Source organism: Cokeromyces recurvatus (genome assembly GCF_025118155.1).
Source record: "Cokeromyces recurvatus strain NRRL 2243 chromosome Unknown BX663scaffold_3, whole genome shotgun sequence".
Classification (NCBI taxonomy): Eukaryota; Fungi; Mucoromycota; class Mucoromycetes; order Mucorales; family Mucoraceae; genus Cokeromyces; species Cokeromyces recurvatus.
Window position 1 is genome coordinate 1,059,478 of NW_026251389.1, and position 21,704 is coordinate 1,081,181.

Genomic DNA, 21,704 nt, shown 5'->3' on the forward strand with positions numbered 1-21,704 from the left:
ATAGAACATATCTACAGTTGGTATGAAGAAAGTAAAACAGTTATTTTAGCCATATCTCACAAATTATATTTAACCTGTTTGCTATCAGCCTTTACCATATATTAAAGTATAAAAGGATATGCAATGTCTACAGGCTATTCTTTTGGATACCTCAAATTACTCTATTTTTGATTTTGATATATATGAAAGCAATTCTTATCCAATCGTTGATGAGACTTTAAACACTCTATTATCAATTAGCAATAAATTATATGGCCTTATATATATATATGTATATATATGTGTGTATGTATACTTATATGTATGTATAATAAATTAGCACTTTATCATTATCTTTTCCTTTGAAAGTCTGGGTATAATAGTAGATATATTGAATTAGCTTCTAAATATCTAAACTAAAAACTATACCTAATTGAACTCGGTCATTATCGATATTGAATAATAACTGTTCTAATTTAAAGAATTTGTATCTTCATTATAGTATTAGATGTATTTTCTAGTTTACTGATATACATAATATTGTTTCACTATTCATATTCTTCCCTCAATCGCTAATAAGAACTTTTTATAACAATATTGATTTTGGCCACATTGAAGCTTCTTAACAATGATAGCTTTGTTAAGTTAAACTTGAGAGATTGCAAATGAAATAAAATAAAATAGTATAAGCATGTAATAGAGTTATTTACTGGTAATCAATAAAATTGGTTTTAATATATTATGAAGACATCACACTCACACTTTTATTGCTAGTACTAGCATTGTAAATTTTATATATAAAGTTGAAAAGAGACAAAGTAATAAAAAAAAAAAATAGCACCAACATAGCGATAACAAGAGTATCTTGATTTGCTGACGTTTCTAGGAGATATATTTCATCATTCTCAAAACTCAGAATACAAAAGTATGCGTCTTATACTTTTCTTTAAATGTTTATTCTACAGAGATAAATTTCGATTACTATAACCTCCACAACAATTTTAATAACATGTTTAAGCATTAATAAAACATTATTTAATAAAGTATCTTATCATACATTTCTTTATCTGCAAAAAAATAAAAAATAAAATTCATATGTTAACTTGAAAAAAAAAAAAAAAAAAAAAAAAAAAAAAAAAAAATAGACCGATTTGTCAAATGATTTGCTCAATGAACATACTGATAAAATTAAAATTTTAAAGGTTAGTTAGATCAGAACAAAATTGTTATATTAGCTAATACTCTCTATGTATCTAGACTTGCTAAATAAAAGCATATATTAATTTATGTATGCTTAAATCTAAAACTTTGTTATATAAATATAGTATTCAGGGAGTAACAAAAGGCTTATGCTTCATAATACTCGTTGGTAAAAAAAAAAAAGGAAAAAAAAAGGGTACAGAAATAAAATATTCCATATTTATTGAAATAAAAAAAAACATACGAAATGAACTACTATATAACCCTCTTGTTTATTTATTTATTTATCTTTTCAATAACAAGGAGGCGCATTACCAATAAGTGTATTTTATGATGCGACAATCTTTTAAATTCATTTATATCTTGAGTTAAGCTTTATAATTTTGAGGTCTTAAACAGGTATTCTAAGCTATTTTTTTTTTCTTTTTTTTGGATTCTCAGGTACCTTCTCCATTTCGATTTAGAGACATACATACTTTAATTCTGAAAAGTTAAATTTTGGTTTTAGAAAACAAAATGGGGCAATTAGTATCGTCAGTAGTAGAAATGATGAATAACTATGAGATTAAAATGTACAATATGCATATGAATTATATCTGCTTACTACTAAATGATATCTTCAACAAAAGGAGAAACTGATAGATTGAATTATATTTGTACATATCTTAATTCTCTATGCTCCTAATTCAAAACTGTTAAATACAAGGGGCCGCAGTTTTTTTTTTTTTTTTTGGAGAAGCAAAGAAAAGGAGTGTTATATAAATTTTAAATATATGTAGTTAATTACATATGGGAGAAGGAGAAGTCAGTAATATTTGTCAATAAAATACATAAACATCAAATAGATAAAGATCTTCGCTGCATATATGTAAAAGACAATAATCGTATATAATCTCTTTGTTTACCATTCATTCATCCCCTTATTGTTTTTTTTTCCTCTTCCTCCTCAAACTGTTTTGTTCTCTTTTATTAATGTTATTTGCTAATTTGACATATTGAATAAAAGGAGGGATTAAACACACACACACACACACAATATATATAAATTTTATTTCTTATAAAATATAACTCTTTTGTTTCTCTTTTACCATGCAATCTTCTACTACAATCAGTTTACCATCCATATCCAGCCTTTTCTCGATAGGCAATAACGATAATTTATCAATATATTCGGATAGAAAACGAGCTCGTTCATCAGTACTCAAGATTTCAAGCTTATTATCTAATGATGCAAATAATATTACACCCACTACAATCAATAATCAAACAATAAAAGCAAAAAGAAAACGCGCTTCGCCTAATCAGTTGCTTGTATTAAACCAAATATTTAGCCAAACCTATTTCCCTTCAACAGAAGTTCGTGCACAACTAGGAAAGCAATTAGGTATGAGTCCTCGTACAGTTCAAATTTGGTTTCAAAATAAACGTCAATCTCTTCGTTTCCGTGGAAAACAAACTATGAACGATCATAGTTCGTTTTATTTGCCCCCAATTTCACCACCTACATCTCCGTTACAACATAGACATTCATTTAATAGTGATAATAATAATTATTCATTACCCCCTTTAACAAGATTTTCTGTTTCTATTTTCCCTCATACACCTTCTTCACCAACTTTCCCTAATAGTCCATATTCATCGATTTAAGAACTGATTCTATGTACATCTATATGTATGACTTTCTCTTTATTTTCTCCTCCCAAAAAAAAAAAGATAACTATTTGTTATATGCACTCTATTGCTCAAACATGTTTTCTCTCTCTTAAATATTGCATTACATATGGATTTTATATGCTTTATATTTTGTTTATGTAAAAGTAGCCATATTTTTATTATTATTAAAATCTCTTTATATATTTATATATATATGTATATATGTATATATATATCTAATCTATTCAAGAGCTTATGTTCTTTCCCCCTTTTTTTTTTATTTAGTATATAATTAGATTTGTTCTTCCCCTTCTCCACCTTTTTAATTTAATAAACAATTGCACACAAAAGAACGTTTCCCTCCCCTGTGACCCTATTTTTACTTTGAAAAGGTTATTTATTTGAGTGTAAAAATTATATTATTGACTCCACTATATTACGGTTTAGAGCCAGTAATACATGATTAAAAGTATTTCATCTTCTAAGCTTTAAATGTATTTACTGCATAATGCACACTCTAACTTTATAAAAAGTTTATTTTATTTTATTTTTTTAGTTTATTCATATTCATATAATACTATACATTGCTCGCTATCTAATATACTCATAACCTCCTTCTCCTCCTATCATCTTTTTTTTTTCGTTGTCCCCCTTCTATGTTCTTTTAATACTTTAGTATCTGCTAGAACAATCTCTAGAAACTCCTTTTTTGTACTTTTTTTTTTTTTATTTTCTACACATGCATTCAGCATCTTTAATTACAATTGTTTTTTTTAATATATACAGAATAATAGATATAATCTATATATAAATAAATTATTACTAAAGGCTTATATGCATGATATTTATTCAAAATATACATGTAAATGCAGTTATCACACTTGTCTACAATATTGTATCTCCCTTTTTATTATATAAAGCAGAAATCATGGCTTTTTCCTGCTGCAGATTATTGTATTTTTTTTTTTTTTTTTACTAAAAATATCATAGTATGAATATTAGTTTGAATTATAACCTCTCCTTTTTTTTTTTTTTCCTACATAATATAGAACTAAAATTATATCTTTGATTAGATACATAGAACTATCAAAAGAGTATTAAACGATTGTTTCCTTTTGAAACCATCCTTCTTCTTAGTAGTAAAATAGGTATAGTTTCTTATTCTTCCGTGCTTGCTATTATTCGGAATAAAGATATTTATCTCTTTCATTGAATGAGCTCTTTTATACACAAGAATCAAACGATAAGCCTTTTAACGCTCATAAATTTCATTTTCTTTATGGCTATTGAAATACTAATTATGTAAATTAGAATGGGTGTTGTTTTAATAATTATTTACAAGAGGGGTCTTACAGGGAAAACAGTTATTGAGGCTTAGTAAATTTACTTGAGTGCATCTTCAATAAAATAAGGCCTGTTATAAAGATTATCTTCAACTAAATTACCTCTATTTGCAATACTTGGGAATTAATACTTTTAAATACAAGTTTGAATTCATATATATACTTTAAACTGTGGCTTTTGTAATTACAATTATAGGTTAAGGCTTCAAGTATATACGTGTAAGGATTTGCTGCCTATTATGAATACAAATAATAGTAATATTTTATTTGTTGGCTAAATGATATTAATCATAGCTTCTTTTGCATTTAAAATGTAAGGTCTGAATCCTTGACCTTAGTTAAAGGCTGTTGAGGGTATATATGAGCCTAGTATCATGAACACATAAAAAATATTTTGTTTATAAAGGTTTCTCATTGTTTAGAATACATCATAGTTGTTGTTTTTTTCATGTAATTAGAAGGAGGATAATGATAAGACTTTATAGTTTAAAAAAGTAAATTTTGTATATGTCTTTTTTATATGTAATCTAACTCTTTCATTATAAATACTGACACTTACCGTCAATTATGTAATTAATTGATTCAACTTCAAAAAAAAAAAAAAAAAAAAAAAAAAAAAAAAAAAAACGGAGTTGACTATAAAATTTGCAGAGTTGAAAAGAACTCACAAATAACTTCTTACTTTTTTTTTTTTTTTTTTCTTAATGGAGGTTCTTAAAGCGCTTGTTTTTAGAATAGCTAGAGCTTTTTACGATCCTAAATATATCGCCATTTTAGATGCTTTAAATAATGCACCACCTAACAGTAATGGGTAAAAAAAAAAGCTTCATTCTTATTTTTTTTAAAAAAAAAATAATAATTAATGTAATATTATGGATAGTGTTCGTGAAGAAGATTTAGTTTTAACTTTAAAGATGACACCACGAGACATACATCGTATTTGTGGTAAATTAAAAGAAGATCGACTTGTTCGCATGTAAAGCATGGTTGCATTTTTTTTTTTTTCTTTTTTTTTTTCCCCGAGTAATTGACATAATCGCTTGATTAGGACAACACGCATGGAGCCTAGAAAACAAGATCAACGTTTGGTCCCAAAAACTTATTATTATATTGATTATAAAGAATTTGTTGACGTTGTCAAATGGAAGATGTACAAGATGCAAACGATAGTTCGTGATAATTTGAGAACAGAATCAGAAAATAAGGGATATGTGTGTCCTAATTGTGAAAAATCTTTTTCTCCTTTGGATGTTTTGTCCTTGGTCGATATGACCGATCAACTATTTCATTGTGATATGTGTGAACATGTGTTGGAAGAAAATGACAATGCTGAAAATGTAAAAGGGAGTCAAAAAGTGTTGACGAGATTAAGAGAACAATCGCAGCCGATTATTTCCCTTTTAAAACAAACAGATTCGATTGTTATTCCTTCGAGTTACATTTATAGACCCGGACCTAGTGGTAGATCTACTGGAAATAAGAATGGTAAAAAAAAAACTTTTTTTGAAAATATACATGTAAATACTTACGCTTTGTGGTATAGATGAATATGAATTGGCAATTGCACAAGATACAGGCGCTGGCCAAGGTGATATTATTGTTGATTTACAAATGGATAATGAAGCTGCTAGAAGACAAAAAATGGAGGAAGCAGAACAAAAAAGACAACAAAATGCACTACCTATCTGGCATCAAAAATCAACAATCTCTGGTACCAGTTTGGTGAATATAAAAGAAGGACTTACCGACGTGAATGAAAATCAAGAAGAAGAAGATACTTTTGAGGAAATTGGTCCAACTGAAATTGATGCAGATACTGAAGACTGTAAGTTAAATATGCATAACATCATAAATGTTTCTAAGTTTCTATATTGGTAGACTACGCTAAATATTATGAGAACTTGAATGCACAATCTGCTTTAGAAGATGAAGAAGATGACAATGAAGGATATGAAACTATGGAAATGTATGATGAAACAAATAATGATCAGCAAGAAGAATTTGAAGAAGATGAAGATATTCCTCTAGTTTCAGGTACATAAAAAAAAATATTCATATATTTGAAATAATTTATTAAACTTTATATAGTTAATGGTAAAATGATTCCATTAAATGAAGTCCAAGAGGAAGATCAGAGAAATATGACTACAGATGAATACAAGGTAAAAATATTTATTTACATCTATAGTCATTGTTCCTTTTTTTTTTAACCTTATTTGTTTTATAGGCATACTATGAAGCATGGGAGAAATGGCAAAATAACTAATATCTATTTATTAAATTGATAAATTTTCCATTCCTAAATGTAACTTTCTTTTGGAAGGTTAACATGCATGCAATACAACATAGATAAAATACTCGTATTAACTTACTTAACAAGTTGTTCAGATTCATTTTTTCGTCTATAACAGTAGTCTTTACATGTATCATAGTATTGTTTCAAACCTTTTGCATGCTCATAATAAAACTAATCATTCTTTGTTAACAGTCATTCTAAAGTCTTTTTTTTTCTCTATACACTACCTTCAATCCTTCTGATAAATTTGTCTTGATTTCTTTATATTTCAAATATGCTTGATTCAAATTCTGTAATGCCTTTTCTCGCTTCCCACTCACATGCGGTTGATTACAAACTTCATTTAGTTGTCTCAATATCTTACTTTGTCGTTCTTCTTCTTCATCTACTTTCTTAATAAACTCATCATATTTTTTGAGTTCCTCTGCAAAAAGATCTTCAAACTGAGCTGCTTCAATTTTGACAAGTGATGAGTTGGAAGTAAGTTGAGCGGCTTTTCTCAAGAGCGTAGGTGAAATATCGTCACCATTAGATACTTTCTTTACCGTTTGTATTAAATGCTCACGTGCCTTAATATGATTATTCATATTATCTACTAGCGACTTTATTAAAGCCAAGGGACTATCATCATCGAAAGGGATTGAGTTTTCGAGTTCCTCTTTAGGAAGAGCTAAAACATCAATTATAGTAGCCCATGTATCAAGTTTGCCTCTAACAATAAGATCTGCTTTTTGTGCTGCCAAAAGCGTCTGTTGATGTCTTTTACCTTGCGCCACAAGCTGTTGTGTTAACTGATGTGATTCTGGTCGCTTCCATACTATATATATATATATATATATATATATATAAATGACATTTACAATTAACATACTTTTACTTTATTCATTTACCATTGCTATACTTTGATCTTAGAGATTCATCTAATTCATGTTCTTCATCTAGTGCATTGAATACTTCCTCAAGTATTTCTGCATTTTTCGTAGATGCCTTTTGTACCTCTTCCCACATATCATATAGGGACTGCGAACCGCCATCAATCCTCACTTCCTCCGCTCCCTTCAGAATTGCCACTGGTAATCCATTCATCGCTAATATCTGGTTTATACCTAATGACTCTATCGAGCTATCATAAACTGCTTTTAACTCCTCTAACTTTCCTATAATATCCTCTTTAATCAAACGTTCCTTACGATCTACATAAACACTTGCAGCTTGATGTACTGCAAATGGTACTAACTTTTGAAATAAGGCTAGACCAATCATCGTAGATCCTTCATTCATTAAAGACACCGGGTCTATAATCTCTCGTGGCGCCGTTGCTTTTACCATCTGCGTTTTTAATATCGTTGGTAATGTAGTTGGTGCCGGTATCGTCTCTAAATAAATAACATCATTATCCTTTTCTGCCCTGGCTAAATTACTTGCAATAATCTGCTGTAAAGATCGCAAGTCATTTAGAACTGCTACCATTGCATCACCTTTTGATTTTTCTTGTCTTGTAAGATCAAAGGCCTGTCGAACAAAGCCTGCAGCTAACTGAAGTCTCGCAATTTCTTCACCATATCGATCCTGCGAGATGCATTCGCAAGACTTTCGGAACTGAGCTGCAGCTGTAAAATGTAATTGTTTGATTTGCATGTGTATAATCCATGTAGAGGGAAAGACGGTTTGAATAGCAGCGTTTGCTGATTGCATATAGGCTAGGTCGTAAAAATCGGCAATTTGAAGTGCCAATCGTGCAATCGTGCCATCTCTGAGTTGATCCATGGCGGCTTTTTGCCAGACACATTCTTGTGCTTGTGCAAGCATGAGATAAATAAGTGTTTGTAAAGCATATGTAGACATATCTAATGGTGGGGTCATACGCATATCGGGAATGACTTTATCAAGTAGTAATTGGAAACAGCCTGCTGCATACTGTCAAAAAAAAAAAAAGGGAATTAATACATATAATCAAAAAAAAAAGGGGGGGGTCTAATGCTAGAATTTACTTGAAAATAATTACACGCTTTTTTCACTCCTTCAGTTGTTGTTTTATTTTCGAAATTGCCTAGCTGACTATAAACTGCACCTATTGAATATAGAATACATGCCTTTTCATAATTCATGTTTCGATGACATACTATAAATTATTTAATTTGAGCATCATTTACCACATGTTGAATTTATTTTATTTTACCTAACTTTTCTTCTTCTGCTGTTTCCAAATACCAGGGAAACTCCAGCCCTATCTATATAAATGTTAATTCAATCAACAGTACATCCTAGATATAAAATATATATAATACATCAATAGGAAATTTAGTACTAATGAATACAAGTTGAGCATAATACCTATATAACACTAATTAACTAACTGAAAAAAGAAAATGTACTATATATATGTATATGTATATGTATAGATATATTACTTTATGAGTCTGTTTAAAGACTTTTCGTTTGCTTCAATATAAATACAATCGTTCCTCAACTCATCTAATAATCTAAAATCATCTGTATAAAGATCAGGATGCTCTGCATAACCATTTGAAATATATTCTCGAAGATAAGGTGTCCATGTAATACGCTCTGTCTTTTTGGGTTTGCAAGCTAGCATATTGGTAGTAGCTATCCTCATTTTGTCTTTTACTGATGATGAGAATATTGTATACAAGTTATTGGAATAAATTAAATTAAAAAAGAAAAAAAAAACTAGACTATAAACGGAGCATTAAAAATCTGATAAATTTTATTTTTATTAAAATTCATTTGGTGCCTGCACATTATATATTATATTACTTTTTTTTTTTTTTTTTTTTTTTACTTAATATTTTTTTCTTTGGGATACTCTTCCCTTAAAATAACTACGCCCTCTCCTTAATGGTGATCGAGTGCGATTTGGAGGCTTTGGTGAAGATTCCGCTGATGATACTTCTGCTGCATACGATTGCCAACTTGATACTACTTCCTCAACACTTTTTGCAGAATTCTTCTTCTCATCATTGTCTTTTTTTGGCTCCTTATCTACATGCTTCTCATCATCAGAATTAGTGCTATCTATGTGTTGCAATTGAATATGGTTAGAAGAATTTGATGAAGCCTCTATTGATGATGTTTCTACTGTATTTGATAATGTTTCCTCATCAGTCTTTACATCATCTTCTACTTTATCTTTATTTTTATTTGGCTCTAGTTCTTTATCTGCAAATTTCTCAAAATAACTCACTGTACTATATACGATTGGTGTCGTTGAGGCCGTTGTATCATTGCCACTGACATGACTATTTTCTTGTTCTTCTTCTGCATCCATAAATTGCTCTTCATCAGGCAAGAGTTGAGTGTTGTCAATCGAGTTAGCATATAAGTCAGCTTCTCTTTCAGTGGAATCCATTCGTGTATGCTCGATTGGTTTTTCTACTTCTGAATCCATACATTTTCGGTCACTATTGCTATCACTTTCTTCCTGTTTGTCCTCCTCTTGTAATTCGTCGGTTAACTTGGCTTGTGAAGTAGTTTCCTTTGATTCATTGCTATGTGGTGGATCCTTATTATCAATACTATTCATTTCAACTGTAGATGTTGATTCTTTGTTATTGAGATCGTTTGTCTCAATTGTAGATCTCTGTTCTGACTGCTTATCAGATGTCATTTGAAAAGCATCTAATGGTACCAAGTTAGGTGGTAACATAGTACTAGGAAAGGGAACAGTTGGTAATGTAACAGGTGGCACATCATTCATAGGAAATGATCCTATCATACTGCAATAAGGCATAAAAACCCAAATAGGTGGTTGTTGAGTAGCCTCCTTATTGAATGTTTGTTGCTCACTATTGTTCATTTGTGAAATAGGGGATGCTAAACTTTGATTTACAAGTCCACGAATGACTGTCATAATTTGCTTAAACGTTGTTTTGTATCCAGGCCCAACTGGTTCATCTGCTTCCTTAACTAATTTTTTAGCAAGTGTTCTTGTTTTATCTCTATTCTCCATTGCAAAGATATTTTTTTGATCAATAGTCATTGGAGTTGTGTTGTTCGTAACAGAGGTATAAAGTGAAGCAGTAATCATTTGATCACAAAGGTAAGAGATAGCTTCAAGTTCAAGGTATGGATAAGTAGCAGTGATAAAATAAAAAAAGCCTTGTTGACATAGACGAACAAGATAAAAAAGTTGCATTATTGCCCAAACTTCATTTTCGCCGATACGATCAGATAATGCAGTTTTCTGAGAAAAGAAAAGTTATATAGAGTAGGTATTATTAAGCAATAAAATTAAATATTGTGTTATACTTACTGTAAAAGAAGGACTGTACGAAGTAGGAGTGGAAGAAGCTGTGCTTTGGTGTTCTAACATATTATTCAATCTTCCAATCATTTTATTATTAATTTCTACCTCTTCAATCGTTCTCAATTCATCTTCAGTAAGTTTATCACCATCATTTTTACGAATATTAAGTGCATAGGCTGCACGCTAACAACATGCGGCAATTTAGAAATAAAGCACAATAATATAAAGCATATATATTTACCACTTTTTCTTTGAGTTCCTTTATTTCATCTTTAATGGCTTGTTTAATATAACTATGTTTTTTATCTCTAAAGGAATTGTCTTTACTGTATGACTCTCGCATTACCATGATGAATGAAAAAGACAAAGAAAAAAAAAAAAAAAATAGAATGTCAACAATTTAAAAAGTAGTCACTATTTATTGTTTTATTCTTTATATCGTTCTAGTATTCAGTAGCTTATGAGTAATAGTGGTTAAAAATAAAGACACCTGCTTTAAATAATATATAAAGATTGACCCTGTAGATCTTACTAAATAATTAATTAAGAATGATATGTTGAAATATTGCTTATTTGATGCTCATAGACACAGGACGAGGACATTATTATTGCTTTCGGTTTTAAGAAAAAAAAATTGTATCCAAAAATAAATCCAATTTATTATAGGTACTCGTCTGTAGACAATGAATGAAGATATCACTGGCACCTTTGGTGAACATAAAAAAAAAAACAATATTGTGCTTTTCCAATAAATTTGTGTATTAACCTTTTTTTTTTACAATTTATTAGTGGCGTAATTGATACTTCAGATGCTCATGAAATGACTGGCCGTTACTTAGTTATGGATAATGATACTATACATAAGGTTCATAATATGGTTGTTAATCGAGGCTATAAAATGGCTTACCTGCCTCCTTATTTGCCCTTTTAAAATCATATTGAGCTGTTTTAGGCAAAAGTTGAGGCTGGTATATAGAAAGATTGTATGACTGTTACCAACAACTTGAGTGATAGTATAAGAGAATCCGCTAAATTGGTAAATATTAATGATTGTCAGGGATAGATTCGGCATCCTTTTTCATTTTCCAACAGATGCTTAGCCCTTGAACCAATATTACAAGTTATTCCTTAAGGCGTAATTCATTTACAGAAATAAAATTTGATATATAAAAGACCAGTTTTGAAAAAGCGTCAAGAAACTTTTAATATGTTATTTAAATGATATGATATGGGCAATCTAGTCGGATATTCCTAAGGATTTAACTACTTATGCCTACTATTCATTAAAGGAGATACATAAATAAAAACAAATAATTAAATTGTAACCAACTTCCGCATTATTATCGCTGTATTGAAGAAGACATGAAGTAATTTATCTCACCAAAATAAGATCGAACAATAGTCAAGTATTCTAAATTATTAAGTGTTTAAGAGAATTGTTAAAGATATATGTAATTAGGTGTGAATCAAAAAGAGATGTTATTTGTAGCTGAATGATCTATGTCATATGTAATAAAATGTCATCATTTGTTAAAATAGACTATAAGAATTTCAGAGGAATCTTGATTAAACCACCTTTATGATCTGCTTATTTAATCAAGAAACATATCCTTATAAATCATCCCAAAAAATCTTTTTCCAATGATATGGCATATGAATATTGTTTATATATGAGCTATCAACTTTAATCATATCCACTGGTTTTAATTATAATGACGATAAGCAGACACTAAATGTCTTTTGTTATAAATGAAAGTATCATTCATAATGCGTATATCGTTGTAACCTCTTGAATGTTCTATTGTATAACAAAAAGGGCTATTTTACGAAACAATCTTTAGAAGCATAACACTTTTGTATATGAAGAACTAAATATTGTTTGTAGTTAATAACCACTCTTATTATCAATAAACATGAATTCACTATTCTATGAGTCTGTATTGATGGAAGGTAGCACATAGCTTCCCCCCATCGGAGGCACTATACAGACGGGCGATTCATAGCCCGACTTAAAACAGGCTCCCCATATTGCCTCCGTGTTCGAGTATTTAACGTGGTGAACAAGGCGGGCTCCACGGCTACGGCTGATTGGTTGATTTAAAAGAAAAAAAAAAGAGAAAAAAAAAGAGAAAAAAAAGAGAAAAAAAAGAGGGGAAATTAAATATGTGTGCCTTTTTATATCTTTTTTTTTTCATCATGCATAATGATGCATAAGGTGACTGTTATCGTCATTAAAACTTTAATGATATAAAATAAAATGTTACACAAGTTATCACTACTTTTATTTAGTCATGCAGTAAAAGAAAATATATGTATGCATTTCTTTATATAAGGATATGAACAGCAGCAGCAAATGTCAAAATAAAATATATACATATATATTGTGACGCACGTCAATTACATCCTGAATCGACCCCTCCCATGTATTTTTTTTTTCTACTATAAATTCTAAATTTTCTTTTAAACTACTTTTCCTTTTCTTTGAGTTCAATTCTTTAAAAACTAACACAGTCAGGAAGGGTAAGTAGTTATCAGTTCAATTTTTATACATATTTTTTTTTATTCTATTTTATAAATAAAAAGCTGTCGTTTATTATTAAATTAAACCCGAAATAAATAAAGTCACAAAATTTCAGGAGTAAAATTTAAAATACAATTTTTATTCGCTAACTCAAACAATGTTTATAAATCTTAAATAATGAAGATTGCATAAATTAATATAGCAATTTAAAATTGCAACAAGTAATCATTAAATATGAAGCTGTAGTTTAAAGTAAAGAACAATTAAAAACTTGGATGTTTCAAAAAGATTACTTCAATCTGCTCGACAACTAAAATGAAGTAGATATTTACCATGTCAGCGGAAAAGTTGCTCAAAAACAAGATATGGGTGGTTGAAATTCAAACAAGTTGTATATCTATTTTGTTTTTCGAAAAAATACACGTTTTTTTTATAGTACGTTTAGCACTGAAAATAGGACAGCTAAAAAAAAAAAAAAAAAAAAAAAAAAAAAAAAAAAAAGAGAGAGAGAGAGAGAGACATCAACAGTATATTATTCTGCTACCAATGCAATATTATAGGGATACTATATCTTCCGTATATCAAAAATCTAGACTTAATTTTACCTTTTTTACTAAATATATGAAGATGGTACAGTTGTCGAGAAAAAGGCCTCTAAAAGATTAATAGATTTTATAGAGAAAATTTGTTTTCTCAACTTGTCAAAACTCTGTATCATTCATTAATGAAGCTCTGGAATTGTTATTAGGATTCAAAGTACTTTATTTAAACCAGAATAATAATTATGTACTAATGGCGATGTTTTATAACTATTAAGATCGCATGGAAAAGAGTATTATCAAACCGAAGAATATAGAATTATTCTCGGCACTCTTCAATGAAAAAAAAAATACAACTTATACTAATCGTTGTATATTGCTTCAGAAGTATAGAGTGATAAAGTCAAACAAAATAAAATCATTCGTTCGTTTGTTATTTATGTGTAAATTGGAATAAATAATGAATATTGATAACTTGATTATTGTTTTTATTAGGCTGCTATCATAATTATAACTTTTACTCATCTCGCTTGAAAAGAGCTACAATAAGTAAATGCTATTAGTTGTTTAGTGGCTATATCATGTATAAGCTAATAGTATGTTTCGCTCATATTAAGTTTTTCTAAGAGTTTGTCATTGACAAGTTATTTATATAATTGTTAAAAATGTGTATAAGGAGACTATCATAAACTTGATTGGCTAAACAATACAAATTAAGTATACCAATTGATCAGTTTGAAGTCTATCAACTTATACTTTTTTAGAAGTTTCAAGAATAAAGATTCTGATTAACCTTAGCTGCTATTTAAGTTTGAGATTTTTCCATATTAGTCTGTGCTACTTATTATGTACACCCAATGTAAACGACGGAGATCAAGAGATGTATAGTGGAATCTTACACAACCTTTAGAATGGAAAGCTTTCTTCTCTGCTGATATTCTTATTGATTTTCATATATTTTGATTTATAATTTTATGTAGAAAGTAAGCCATTTTCTGATAGCAAACAAAATCAGGGAGATAAAATTATCTGATTGGAACAAATTAAATAAAAAACTCAGATCGAATAAAATTTTAGATTTGGTCAAGTTAGCATCTGTATTTTTATTTTATTTTTTTTCTCTTTTAATAAATTTAAGTATTATTGCACACATTAGACTGTTATGGTAAGTGTGAATTATATACTCTTGTAACTCATTAATAACTGTTCCTATTTAGTATCAACAGATCTATAATTATGGGCATCAGCCAGAACAACATCAAGAAGATAAAACATTCATAAAGCACGAATCTATGTTTTTTAATAATCAATCTTCTAGTAATTCTACACATAATACCATTTCTAATCCAGTTACTACTACTTCTACTTCTACTACACCTAATGGCTCATTTGTTACTCTAAGATATGCTTCATTTGACTCAAATAGTTTTGATCAACAACATAATCGAACTGAATCATTTCACTCTTTTTCTAATGTAAGTTTTATCACTAAATTAAAACAAACTCTTCAGCCTGATTCCCTTTTCTTTTTTCTTTTTTTTTCTTTTTCTTTCATGTAGTTGAATTCACCACAAGATCTTGTAGCTACATTAACAAATACACCCATCTTTAATCAACTTGACCTTTCACCTACTTACACTCCACCTCTTTTACCTCCACTTAATACTACTCCTATCGTTGTTGCTCCACTTCAACATCACTTAACTTCCAACCATCATACCTATCTGTTGTCAACCAAAAAACCTCCTCAAAATACACCCTCTGGAGGAGGCCGTGAAAAACGTTCTCCTTGGACCCCCGAAGAAGATCAATTATTACGTCTTGCTGTTCAATTGTATGGCGATAAAACTGAAAAATGGGCCAAGATCGCTGCCTGTGTTCCCGGACGCACCAATAAAAATTGCCGTAAGCGTTGGTTTCACTCACTTGATCCCTCATTACGAAAGGGAGCGTGGACAGAAGAAGAAGATCGATTATTAAGAGAGGGAGTATCAAAATATCCTAATCAGCAGTGGAGTAAAATTGCAGAAATGTTACCAGGCCGTACTGACGATCAATGTGCAAAGAGATGGCGTGAGAGTTTGGATCCATCTATCGATCGTTCAGAATGGACAGAATGGGAAGATCGGCTTTTGATGGAAAAATATGAGGAATATGGATCTCAGTGGCAAAAGATTGCTTGTTTCTTTGATGGAAGACCAGGCTTACATTGTAGGAATCGATGGCGAAAGCTGCAAAGAATGGTGCAGACGAAAAAAGAAAAGGCAAACCAACTACAACAACAACAACAGCAGCAGCAACAACAACAACAACAACAACAACAACAACAACAACAACAACAACAACAACAACAACAACAACAACAACAGCAACAGCAACAGCAACAACAGCAACAGCAACAGCAACAACAGCAACAGCAACAACAGCGTAATGGGACATCATCAGCATCAGCCTCATCCAATTTCTTTAATACATTATTTATTGACCAACAACCATCCTCTTCAACTATTCGATTTCAACATAGTAATCCTACAACCTTGGCGCCCAAAAGTAATTCAGACATAATACAACAGGATATTAGTCATTTATTACCTGAGCAACCGTCTACAGGTAGTGATACAGCTGTTAAACCGTATGGCTGTGATATTGTAGGCTGTTACTCTGTATTCGCTTCCTCTTCTGAATTATTTTCACACATGAAAGCGACTCATCCTAATATAGATGTTGAGAGACCTTATCGATGTGCCATGACCAATTGTAACAAAAAATATAAAAATATTAATGGTCTCCAGTATCATATCAAGGATGCTAAGGGTATGACAGGACATGGACATTCTTTAACATTAATGGGTGAAGAACGACCCTTTCGATGTCAAATAGGTGAATGTAAAAAAGCTTATCGAACTGCAAGTGGATTTCGATATCATCAACAAAATGGACATTCATTAAATTCAATGCAACAATAAGTCATCTATTTATTTATTTTCTTTATTTTCTTTACTTTTTTTTTTTTTTTTGTATTGTGTAATTAATAATAATTTAGTCTGTGTATATTTTTTATATTTTCCGCTTTTTGTTTCTGTTTGTTATATTTTCTTGTTGTTGTTGTTGTTGCTTTTTAACAGGGAAAAGAGGTGTCGTTACATATTCTTTTAGCTCTGTCTTCCATAATCTTATACTTGTTTTATGAATTTCAGGTTGAACGTATACTTCTCTGTCAAACACAAGAGCCTTTGAATCTTCATCATAAGTTGGCCAGTACGCTATACCTTCATGATTAGGATTACCGTTACAAGCAAATGCCACCACTGCTCTTGACATTTGCTTTGCTACACGATCCCTTTCAAACTCATTTCCAGGTCCTAAAAATGGATTATCTGTCCAATAGGCTAAATTGTCCCACGAAAAGACGGAGTCTACCATATGTGCTGCCTTGATTATGTTTTGGGCATCATTTGATTCATAATCCCATTCATAGACCCAGACTGCATGGCCATTTTTTGACAGATTTTCAGCTGTCAGTAAAGTAGCTATACAGGCCATCACGTCTGAACACATTTGACGAGTGACTTCAGAGGGTGGCACCATAGGTGGCACTATGTGTTGCTTATAAATTTCATAAGCATGTTGAGCATTTTTGCCAAAGACATGTGTAAAGTAGGTGCGCACAAACATGGTATCGTCCATGTCTTGGAAATTAGGTAAAAAAGGAAAAAAGAAATTAAACTCATCACGTGTGTAACCCATCACAAACTTAAGATGCTGGTGTTCTGATGGTAAAGGATGATGCAGAAGATGCTGCAAGAGGGTGGAATTTAAAATATGATTATCTTGACTAGGGCCAATAGGCGCTAGGCCCTCGAGAAAGTTTGGCCAAGTTGTCATGAACGTTTGGGCATCTAAAATAGTTTCAACAGGCACTTGTTGGATTTCTTCCAGTAAGTTAGACGTATCTAAACCGAGAGAGCGGGAGAAAATAGAGCCTTTGAATTGAGACCAATCACTTGGATTGCACATAAACATGGGTGGAGATTGGAGGATAACGTTATGGAAGAGTCCGCCCGTATGTGGGGTTAAGATAAGAGCAAGGATGCAAGCAGCTAATTTCATAACAAATCATAAACAATTAGGGAAAAGAAATGATGAATTTTTCTATATTATACTTTACCACCAGCTGAGGATCCAAATGCAGTAACATTGTCAGGATCACCGCCAAAAGCGGCAATATTTTTTGTACCCATTTTAGTGCAGCTATATCAGTGTGTAAATAATAATTTAACATTCTTTAATTAAGATCATATATACTCATTTGATCTAATAAGCCTAAATTGCCACTTCCTTTCAAATCCTCTGAAAGATGATCCATCGCCATCCACCCCAGTGCTCCTAATCGATAATTAAAGCTTACAATAATGGCCTCATTTCGAGCAAGATTTGTTCCATCCCAAAATGGCTGACTGGAGCTTCCACTATAAAAAAAAAAAAAAAAAAAAAAAAAAAAAAAAAAAAAAAAAAAAAGGAGGGATTCAGTTTTGGTGAACATTGTATAACTACGTTATTTTACCTCATACAAGCGCCTGGATGAAACCATACAATGACAGGCAATTTCTTATTATTAGCGGTAATGACTGGGACCCAAACATTTAAATAAAGACAATCTTCAGATTGGTATTCGATTTCGACACACATTAGTGTATCAAAAGGCATAGCTGTCTGTGGTGCAGCAGGTGCATGTTCAGTACATACTCGTTCAACATAAGGTGTTACTAACTCTTTTGTAGGCTTATACCTCAACGCTCCTGTAGGTGGCTCAGCATAAGGTATGCCTAAATAGACTTGAACCTCATTGGCTTCATCAACAAAACCTGTAATTTTACCTGATGAAGTTTGTACTGGGGAAGTTAATGGAGGATTAAAGTTTTCCTCTTCTACATTTGTGATCATTACTTTTAAAAAAAATAAAATAAAATAAAAAAATAAAATAAAATAAGATAAAATAAGGAATAAAGCAATGATACAATGCTATTATATCTTTTATTGCAAGCTTTTATTACAAGTAGCAGTGGATAGTTGACTTTTAAGAAAACCTAAAACAAGTGGTACCATTGAATTTTGTACAACCAATTTAACAATTTCATGTCCTCTTTTGGTTACTACATTTGTCGTTGTTGTTGTTGCGGCTGTCAATACTGACTTTCGATCTTCTTTCTTCTTGGTTGGTAATAATAATCGCATTGTCTGCCCATGTCTTTCATATACTGAATTATTTTCCTTGTCTCCTATTGCGTCAGTAGATCTTATCGTTCCCTTTTTGACCTCATCTGCTAACAATACTTCTTTCAAAACCTGTAATGCGACTCGTGCCTCAGGACTCATCTTTTTAAGCGCCTCTAAACTAGCTTCATTACGCTCCTCATTCATATGTCCACTTAATTTTTTTAGAGCCTCTACCCACTCATGTCGTTCCTCATCTGTCTCCACACTAAATGTATATTTACGTTGTGGTACTTCTTTTGTCTTTTTCTTGTCTTCTATCTTATTAGGTTCTATCGTTAATTTTTTTATATCTTGCTGTTGTGGAAAGCCAATTTGAAATGTGTATCTCATAAATGGCCTTTCTACTACCACACTTTTAGTACGTGGTAATGTAGGACTTACATAGTTGCCTGCATTTTCTCCTGTCTTAATAAACATTAAGGATGTACGTCCCAGCGTATAGCCTGTTATCCTAAACGTTTGTATACATGAAGTTGAAAAATCCAAAACGTTAGGCTCAAATACCAAATCTTGTCCTCTCAATTTAATTTGTAGGCCTTTATCGGGCTTTGGAATGGTAATAGTAATCGGATTTGATGGTATACCCTTTGTCAGCCTAGAAGGTAATCGATGTGGAATAACGGTAATTACCACATCTTGCTGCTGACCACCATGCTTTCCCATCTTGTTGTCCCATCCTGTCTCGAGTCTTTCTTCCTTAATTGATCTATACATTTCCTCCATAAACTCACGCGGTACTAAATGATACTGATCATAGTAATTCCATCGATCTAAAAATTCTGTAAGTGTCGGCTTTGTTGTCTGTCCACGAGCTCTCATTGACATAATGTAATGTAAAGGTGCATTTGTAACTGTGCTATCTTTTGTATGAGGCATTGTTCCCATCCGTCCTCGTCTTTGCTGTTCACCATCTTGTCGTTCTTTGACTTCTCTTGCATACCAAAACACATCTTTCTCTGAACTTGCATCATACCAATACTCTGCATTCAAAAACAACATAGCTACCACTACCTTCACTACCATATCTTCATGAAACTTGATCACATTCTGGTTAGCGTCATGCCATTTTTTCGCAAATCTTTCAATTAGATATTCAAGTGATTCCCAATGGCTAGGTAATCGAAATGTGGTTAACAAAATTCGTAATGCTTCATCGAGCCTTAAACCAATTAAACGGAAACATTCAAGAAAGGCATCATAGATATCTTGTGATGATTCCATTGCCAGATAATAACCCAATTGTCGTCGGTTAAGGTCAGGCGTTTTGAACAAAAAGTTAGCTATGCTTAATGGATCGTTTGTTAAGATATCCTTATCAATCAAATAATGAATACCCAAATTGGCGTTTAATTCAAATTTACGTAAAGCAGAAGCTAGAATAGGATGTATCTTGCGTGCAGGTGGTAGAATGGGTCGTCCTTCTTTATCTAGTTGAACAGTTGGGTATTTTTCCTGCTCTTTTAGGACTTGTTGGTTATAATATTCTTCTTTAGAAATATATAACGTTAAATGGCCTAGTTGAACAATATTTTTAACTTGAAATAAAGAATTTTGGTTGGGTCGGAATCGATACCTATTGCGCTCCATTTGTGTACTGTTATTAACAATGATATTTTCGTCCATAATTGGTTTACATATCAAAAGTAAGTCGCTGAATAAAAATAAATAGCGGTCTTTCACTGTGTTAGCATTAACCACTTGAAAGACAGGTGTTTGCAATAAATGATATCGTGGTGGTATTGGCAAAGGCTTTGTAAACGTTGGTAACGGTTTTGTGACTAATAATTTGACACGTTCATTAGTGTCTGACATAGTCGGGTGACATTGAATGTTGTCATAGCTTTCTGTTTCTATGAGGTTAGAGATATTATTACCCGGTTCAATAGTAGTTGCTGGTGGATCGGATAGTGGTGAATGTGATCGTCTCGTCACTCGCTTCCTTAAGGGTAAGATTAACTTATTATTATTAGCCGTCTCTTGTTCCTCGTCTGATAACTCAATATCACTGTCTTCATTTTTCTTTTGTTTTTGCTGCTTCAGTTTATTTTGCAGGTAGTTGGGTGAGCTAAGCTCTTCTTCTTCATCTGTTGTCAAAATTCGAGCGCTACTTGTTCCAAGTGAAGACAATGATAGCATTTTTTCTCTTTCATATCTATGTCTTAATGACTTATAATAGAGAGGTTGTTGCTCAGTGTCATGGTCGATACTAAAGGAGGGCGTAATGAATGGAGACATGCCATAATGGCTTTCTACAGAGCCTGATGAAACCAAATCTTCAGGAATGTTTCGATCTCTATCATTCCAGTTGGAAAAAGATGATGGTACAGTAACCCCACGATCAATGAGTCTTTGAGTAAACGAATTATGACTTGAATTACTGGTAGCAGAACTGCTTTTCCGACGAGGTGGTATCGATGCATCCAAGTAATCTGACACATTAGTAACAGGCAGCCTGTTATTGTTATTAGATGATTCATTTTGTTCGTACATCAAATAGTAATTAAGAATAAAAATAATAATAACAAATAAAACAAACAACGAAACAAAAAAAGAAGAGAATAATAAAAAGTATGTGTAACAGTAATAGGAGAAATATACAAATGAACTTTTTGCTTGAAAAAAAAAAAAA

The 21,704-nt window shown here is 31.4% G+C and overlaps 9 protein-coding genes across 9 annotated transcripts; 3 read left to right on the forward strand and 6 right to left on the reverse strand.

Annotated features, from left to right (window-relative positions):
- Positions 1 to 1,695: 1,695 nt before the first annotated feature.
- Positions 1,696 to 2,826, forward strand: BX663DRAFT_534764 (uncharacterized protein; the record flags this gene model as incomplete). The annotated part of the gene is made up of 2 exons (XM_051530582.1): positions 1,696 to 1,751; positions 2,358 to 2,826. 2 exons carry the CDS (start codon positions 1,696 to 1,698, stop codon positions 2,824 to 2,826), a joined length of 525 nt encoding a protein of 174 aa, XP_051386658.1.
- A 2,407-nt stretch (positions 2,827 to 5,233) lies between these two features.
- On the forward strand, positions 5,234 to 6,441 carry BX663DRAFT_427990 (uncharacterized protein; the record flags this gene model as incomplete). The annotated part of the gene is made up of 5 exons (XM_051522651.1): positions 5,234 to 5,660; positions 5,719 to 6,000; positions 6,054 to 6,209; positions 6,264 to 6,337; positions 6,403 to 6,441. The coding sequence occupies 5 exons, from the start codon at positions 5,234 to 5,236 to the stop codon at positions 6,439 to 6,441; spliced, it is 978 nt and encodes a 325-aa protein (XP_051386659.1).
- Positions 6,442 to 6,668: 227 nt separating this feature from the next.
- On the reverse strand, positions 6,669 to 8,340 carry BX663DRAFT_427730 (BRO1-like domain-containing protein; the record flags this gene model as incomplete). The annotated part of the gene is made up of 2 exons (XM_051522637.1): positions 6,669 to 7,288; positions 7,362 to 8,340. The coding sequence occupies 2 exons, from the start codon at positions 8,338 to 8,340 to the stop codon at positions 6,669 to 6,671; spliced, it is 1,599 nt and encodes a 532-aa protein (XP_051386660.1).
- A 395-nt stretch (positions 8,341 to 8,735) lies between these two features.
- On the reverse strand, positions 8,736 to 9,088 carry BX663DRAFT_529314 (BRO1 domain-containing protein; the record flags this gene model as incomplete). The annotated part of the gene is made up of 2 exons (XM_051530232.1): positions 8,736 to 8,805; positions 8,883 to 9,088. 2 exons carry the CDS (start codon positions 9,086 to 9,088, stop codon positions 8,736 to 8,738), a joined length of 276 nt encoding a protein of 91 aa, XP_051386661.1.
- A 165-nt stretch (positions 9,089 to 9,253) lies between these two features.
- Positions 9,254 to 11,088, reverse strand: BX663DRAFT_497291 (uncharacterized protein; the record flags this gene model as incomplete). Its single annotated transcript, XM_051525894.1, has 3 exons — positions 9,254 to 10,675; positions 10,745 to 10,921; positions 10,980 to 11,088. Coding segments are annotated over 3 exons (1,687 nt in total), but the record flags the coding sequence as incomplete, so codon positions are not given.
- Positions 11,089 to 13,592: 2,504 nt separating this feature from the next.
- BX663DRAFT_483382 (uncharacterized protein) lies at positions 13,593 to 16,764 on the forward strand (the record flags this gene model as incomplete). The annotated part of the gene is made up of 7 exons (XM_051524490.1): positions 13,593 to 13,650; positions 14,294 to 14,347; positions 14,563 to 14,657; positions 14,779 to 14,781; positions 14,955 to 14,963; positions 15,016 to 15,273; positions 15,358 to 16,764. 7 exons carry the CDS (start codon positions 13,593 to 13,595, stop codon positions 16,762 to 16,764), a joined length of 1,884 nt encoding a protein of 627 aa, XP_051386663.1.
- Positions 16,765 to 16,855: 91 nt separating this feature from the next.
- On the reverse strand, positions 16,856 to 18,039 carry BX663DRAFT_548835 (Alpha/Beta hydrolase protein; the record flags this gene model as incomplete). The annotated part of the gene is made up of 2 exons (XM_051531104.1): positions 16,856 to 17,898; positions 17,967 to 18,039. The coding sequence occupies 2 exons, from the start codon at positions 18,037 to 18,039 to the stop codon at positions 16,856 to 16,858; spliced, it is 1,116 nt and encodes a 371-aa protein (XP_051386664.1).
- A 319-nt stretch (positions 18,040 to 18,358) lies between these two features.
- Positions 18,359 to 18,742, reverse strand: BX663DRAFT_427811 (Carboxylesterase; the record flags this gene model as incomplete). The annotated part of the gene is made up of 1 exon (XM_051522643.1): positions 18,359 to 18,742. One exon carries the CDS (start codon positions 18,740 to 18,742, stop codon positions 18,359 to 18,361), a length of 384 nt encoding a protein of 127 aa, XP_051386665.1.
- Positions 18,743 to 18,750: 8 nt separating this feature from the next.
- BX663DRAFT_497299 (uncharacterized protein) lies at positions 18,751 to 21,702 on the reverse strand. Its single transcript, XM_051525895.1, has one exon. The coding sequence runs from the start codon at positions 21,563 to 21,565 to the stop codon at positions 18,833 to 18,835; it is 2,733 nt and encodes a 910-aa protein (XP_051386666.1). The 5' UTR covers positions 21,566 to 21,702; the 3' UTR covers positions 18,751 to 18,832.
- Positions 21,703 to 21,704: the final 2 nt, after the last annotated feature.

Bases quoted from the DNA above. Each gene is read 5' to 3' on its own strand.
- BX663DRAFT_497299 (XM_051525895.1), bottom strand. From the start codon at position 21,565: ATGTACGAACAAAATGAATCATCTAATAACAATAACAGGCTGCCTGTT.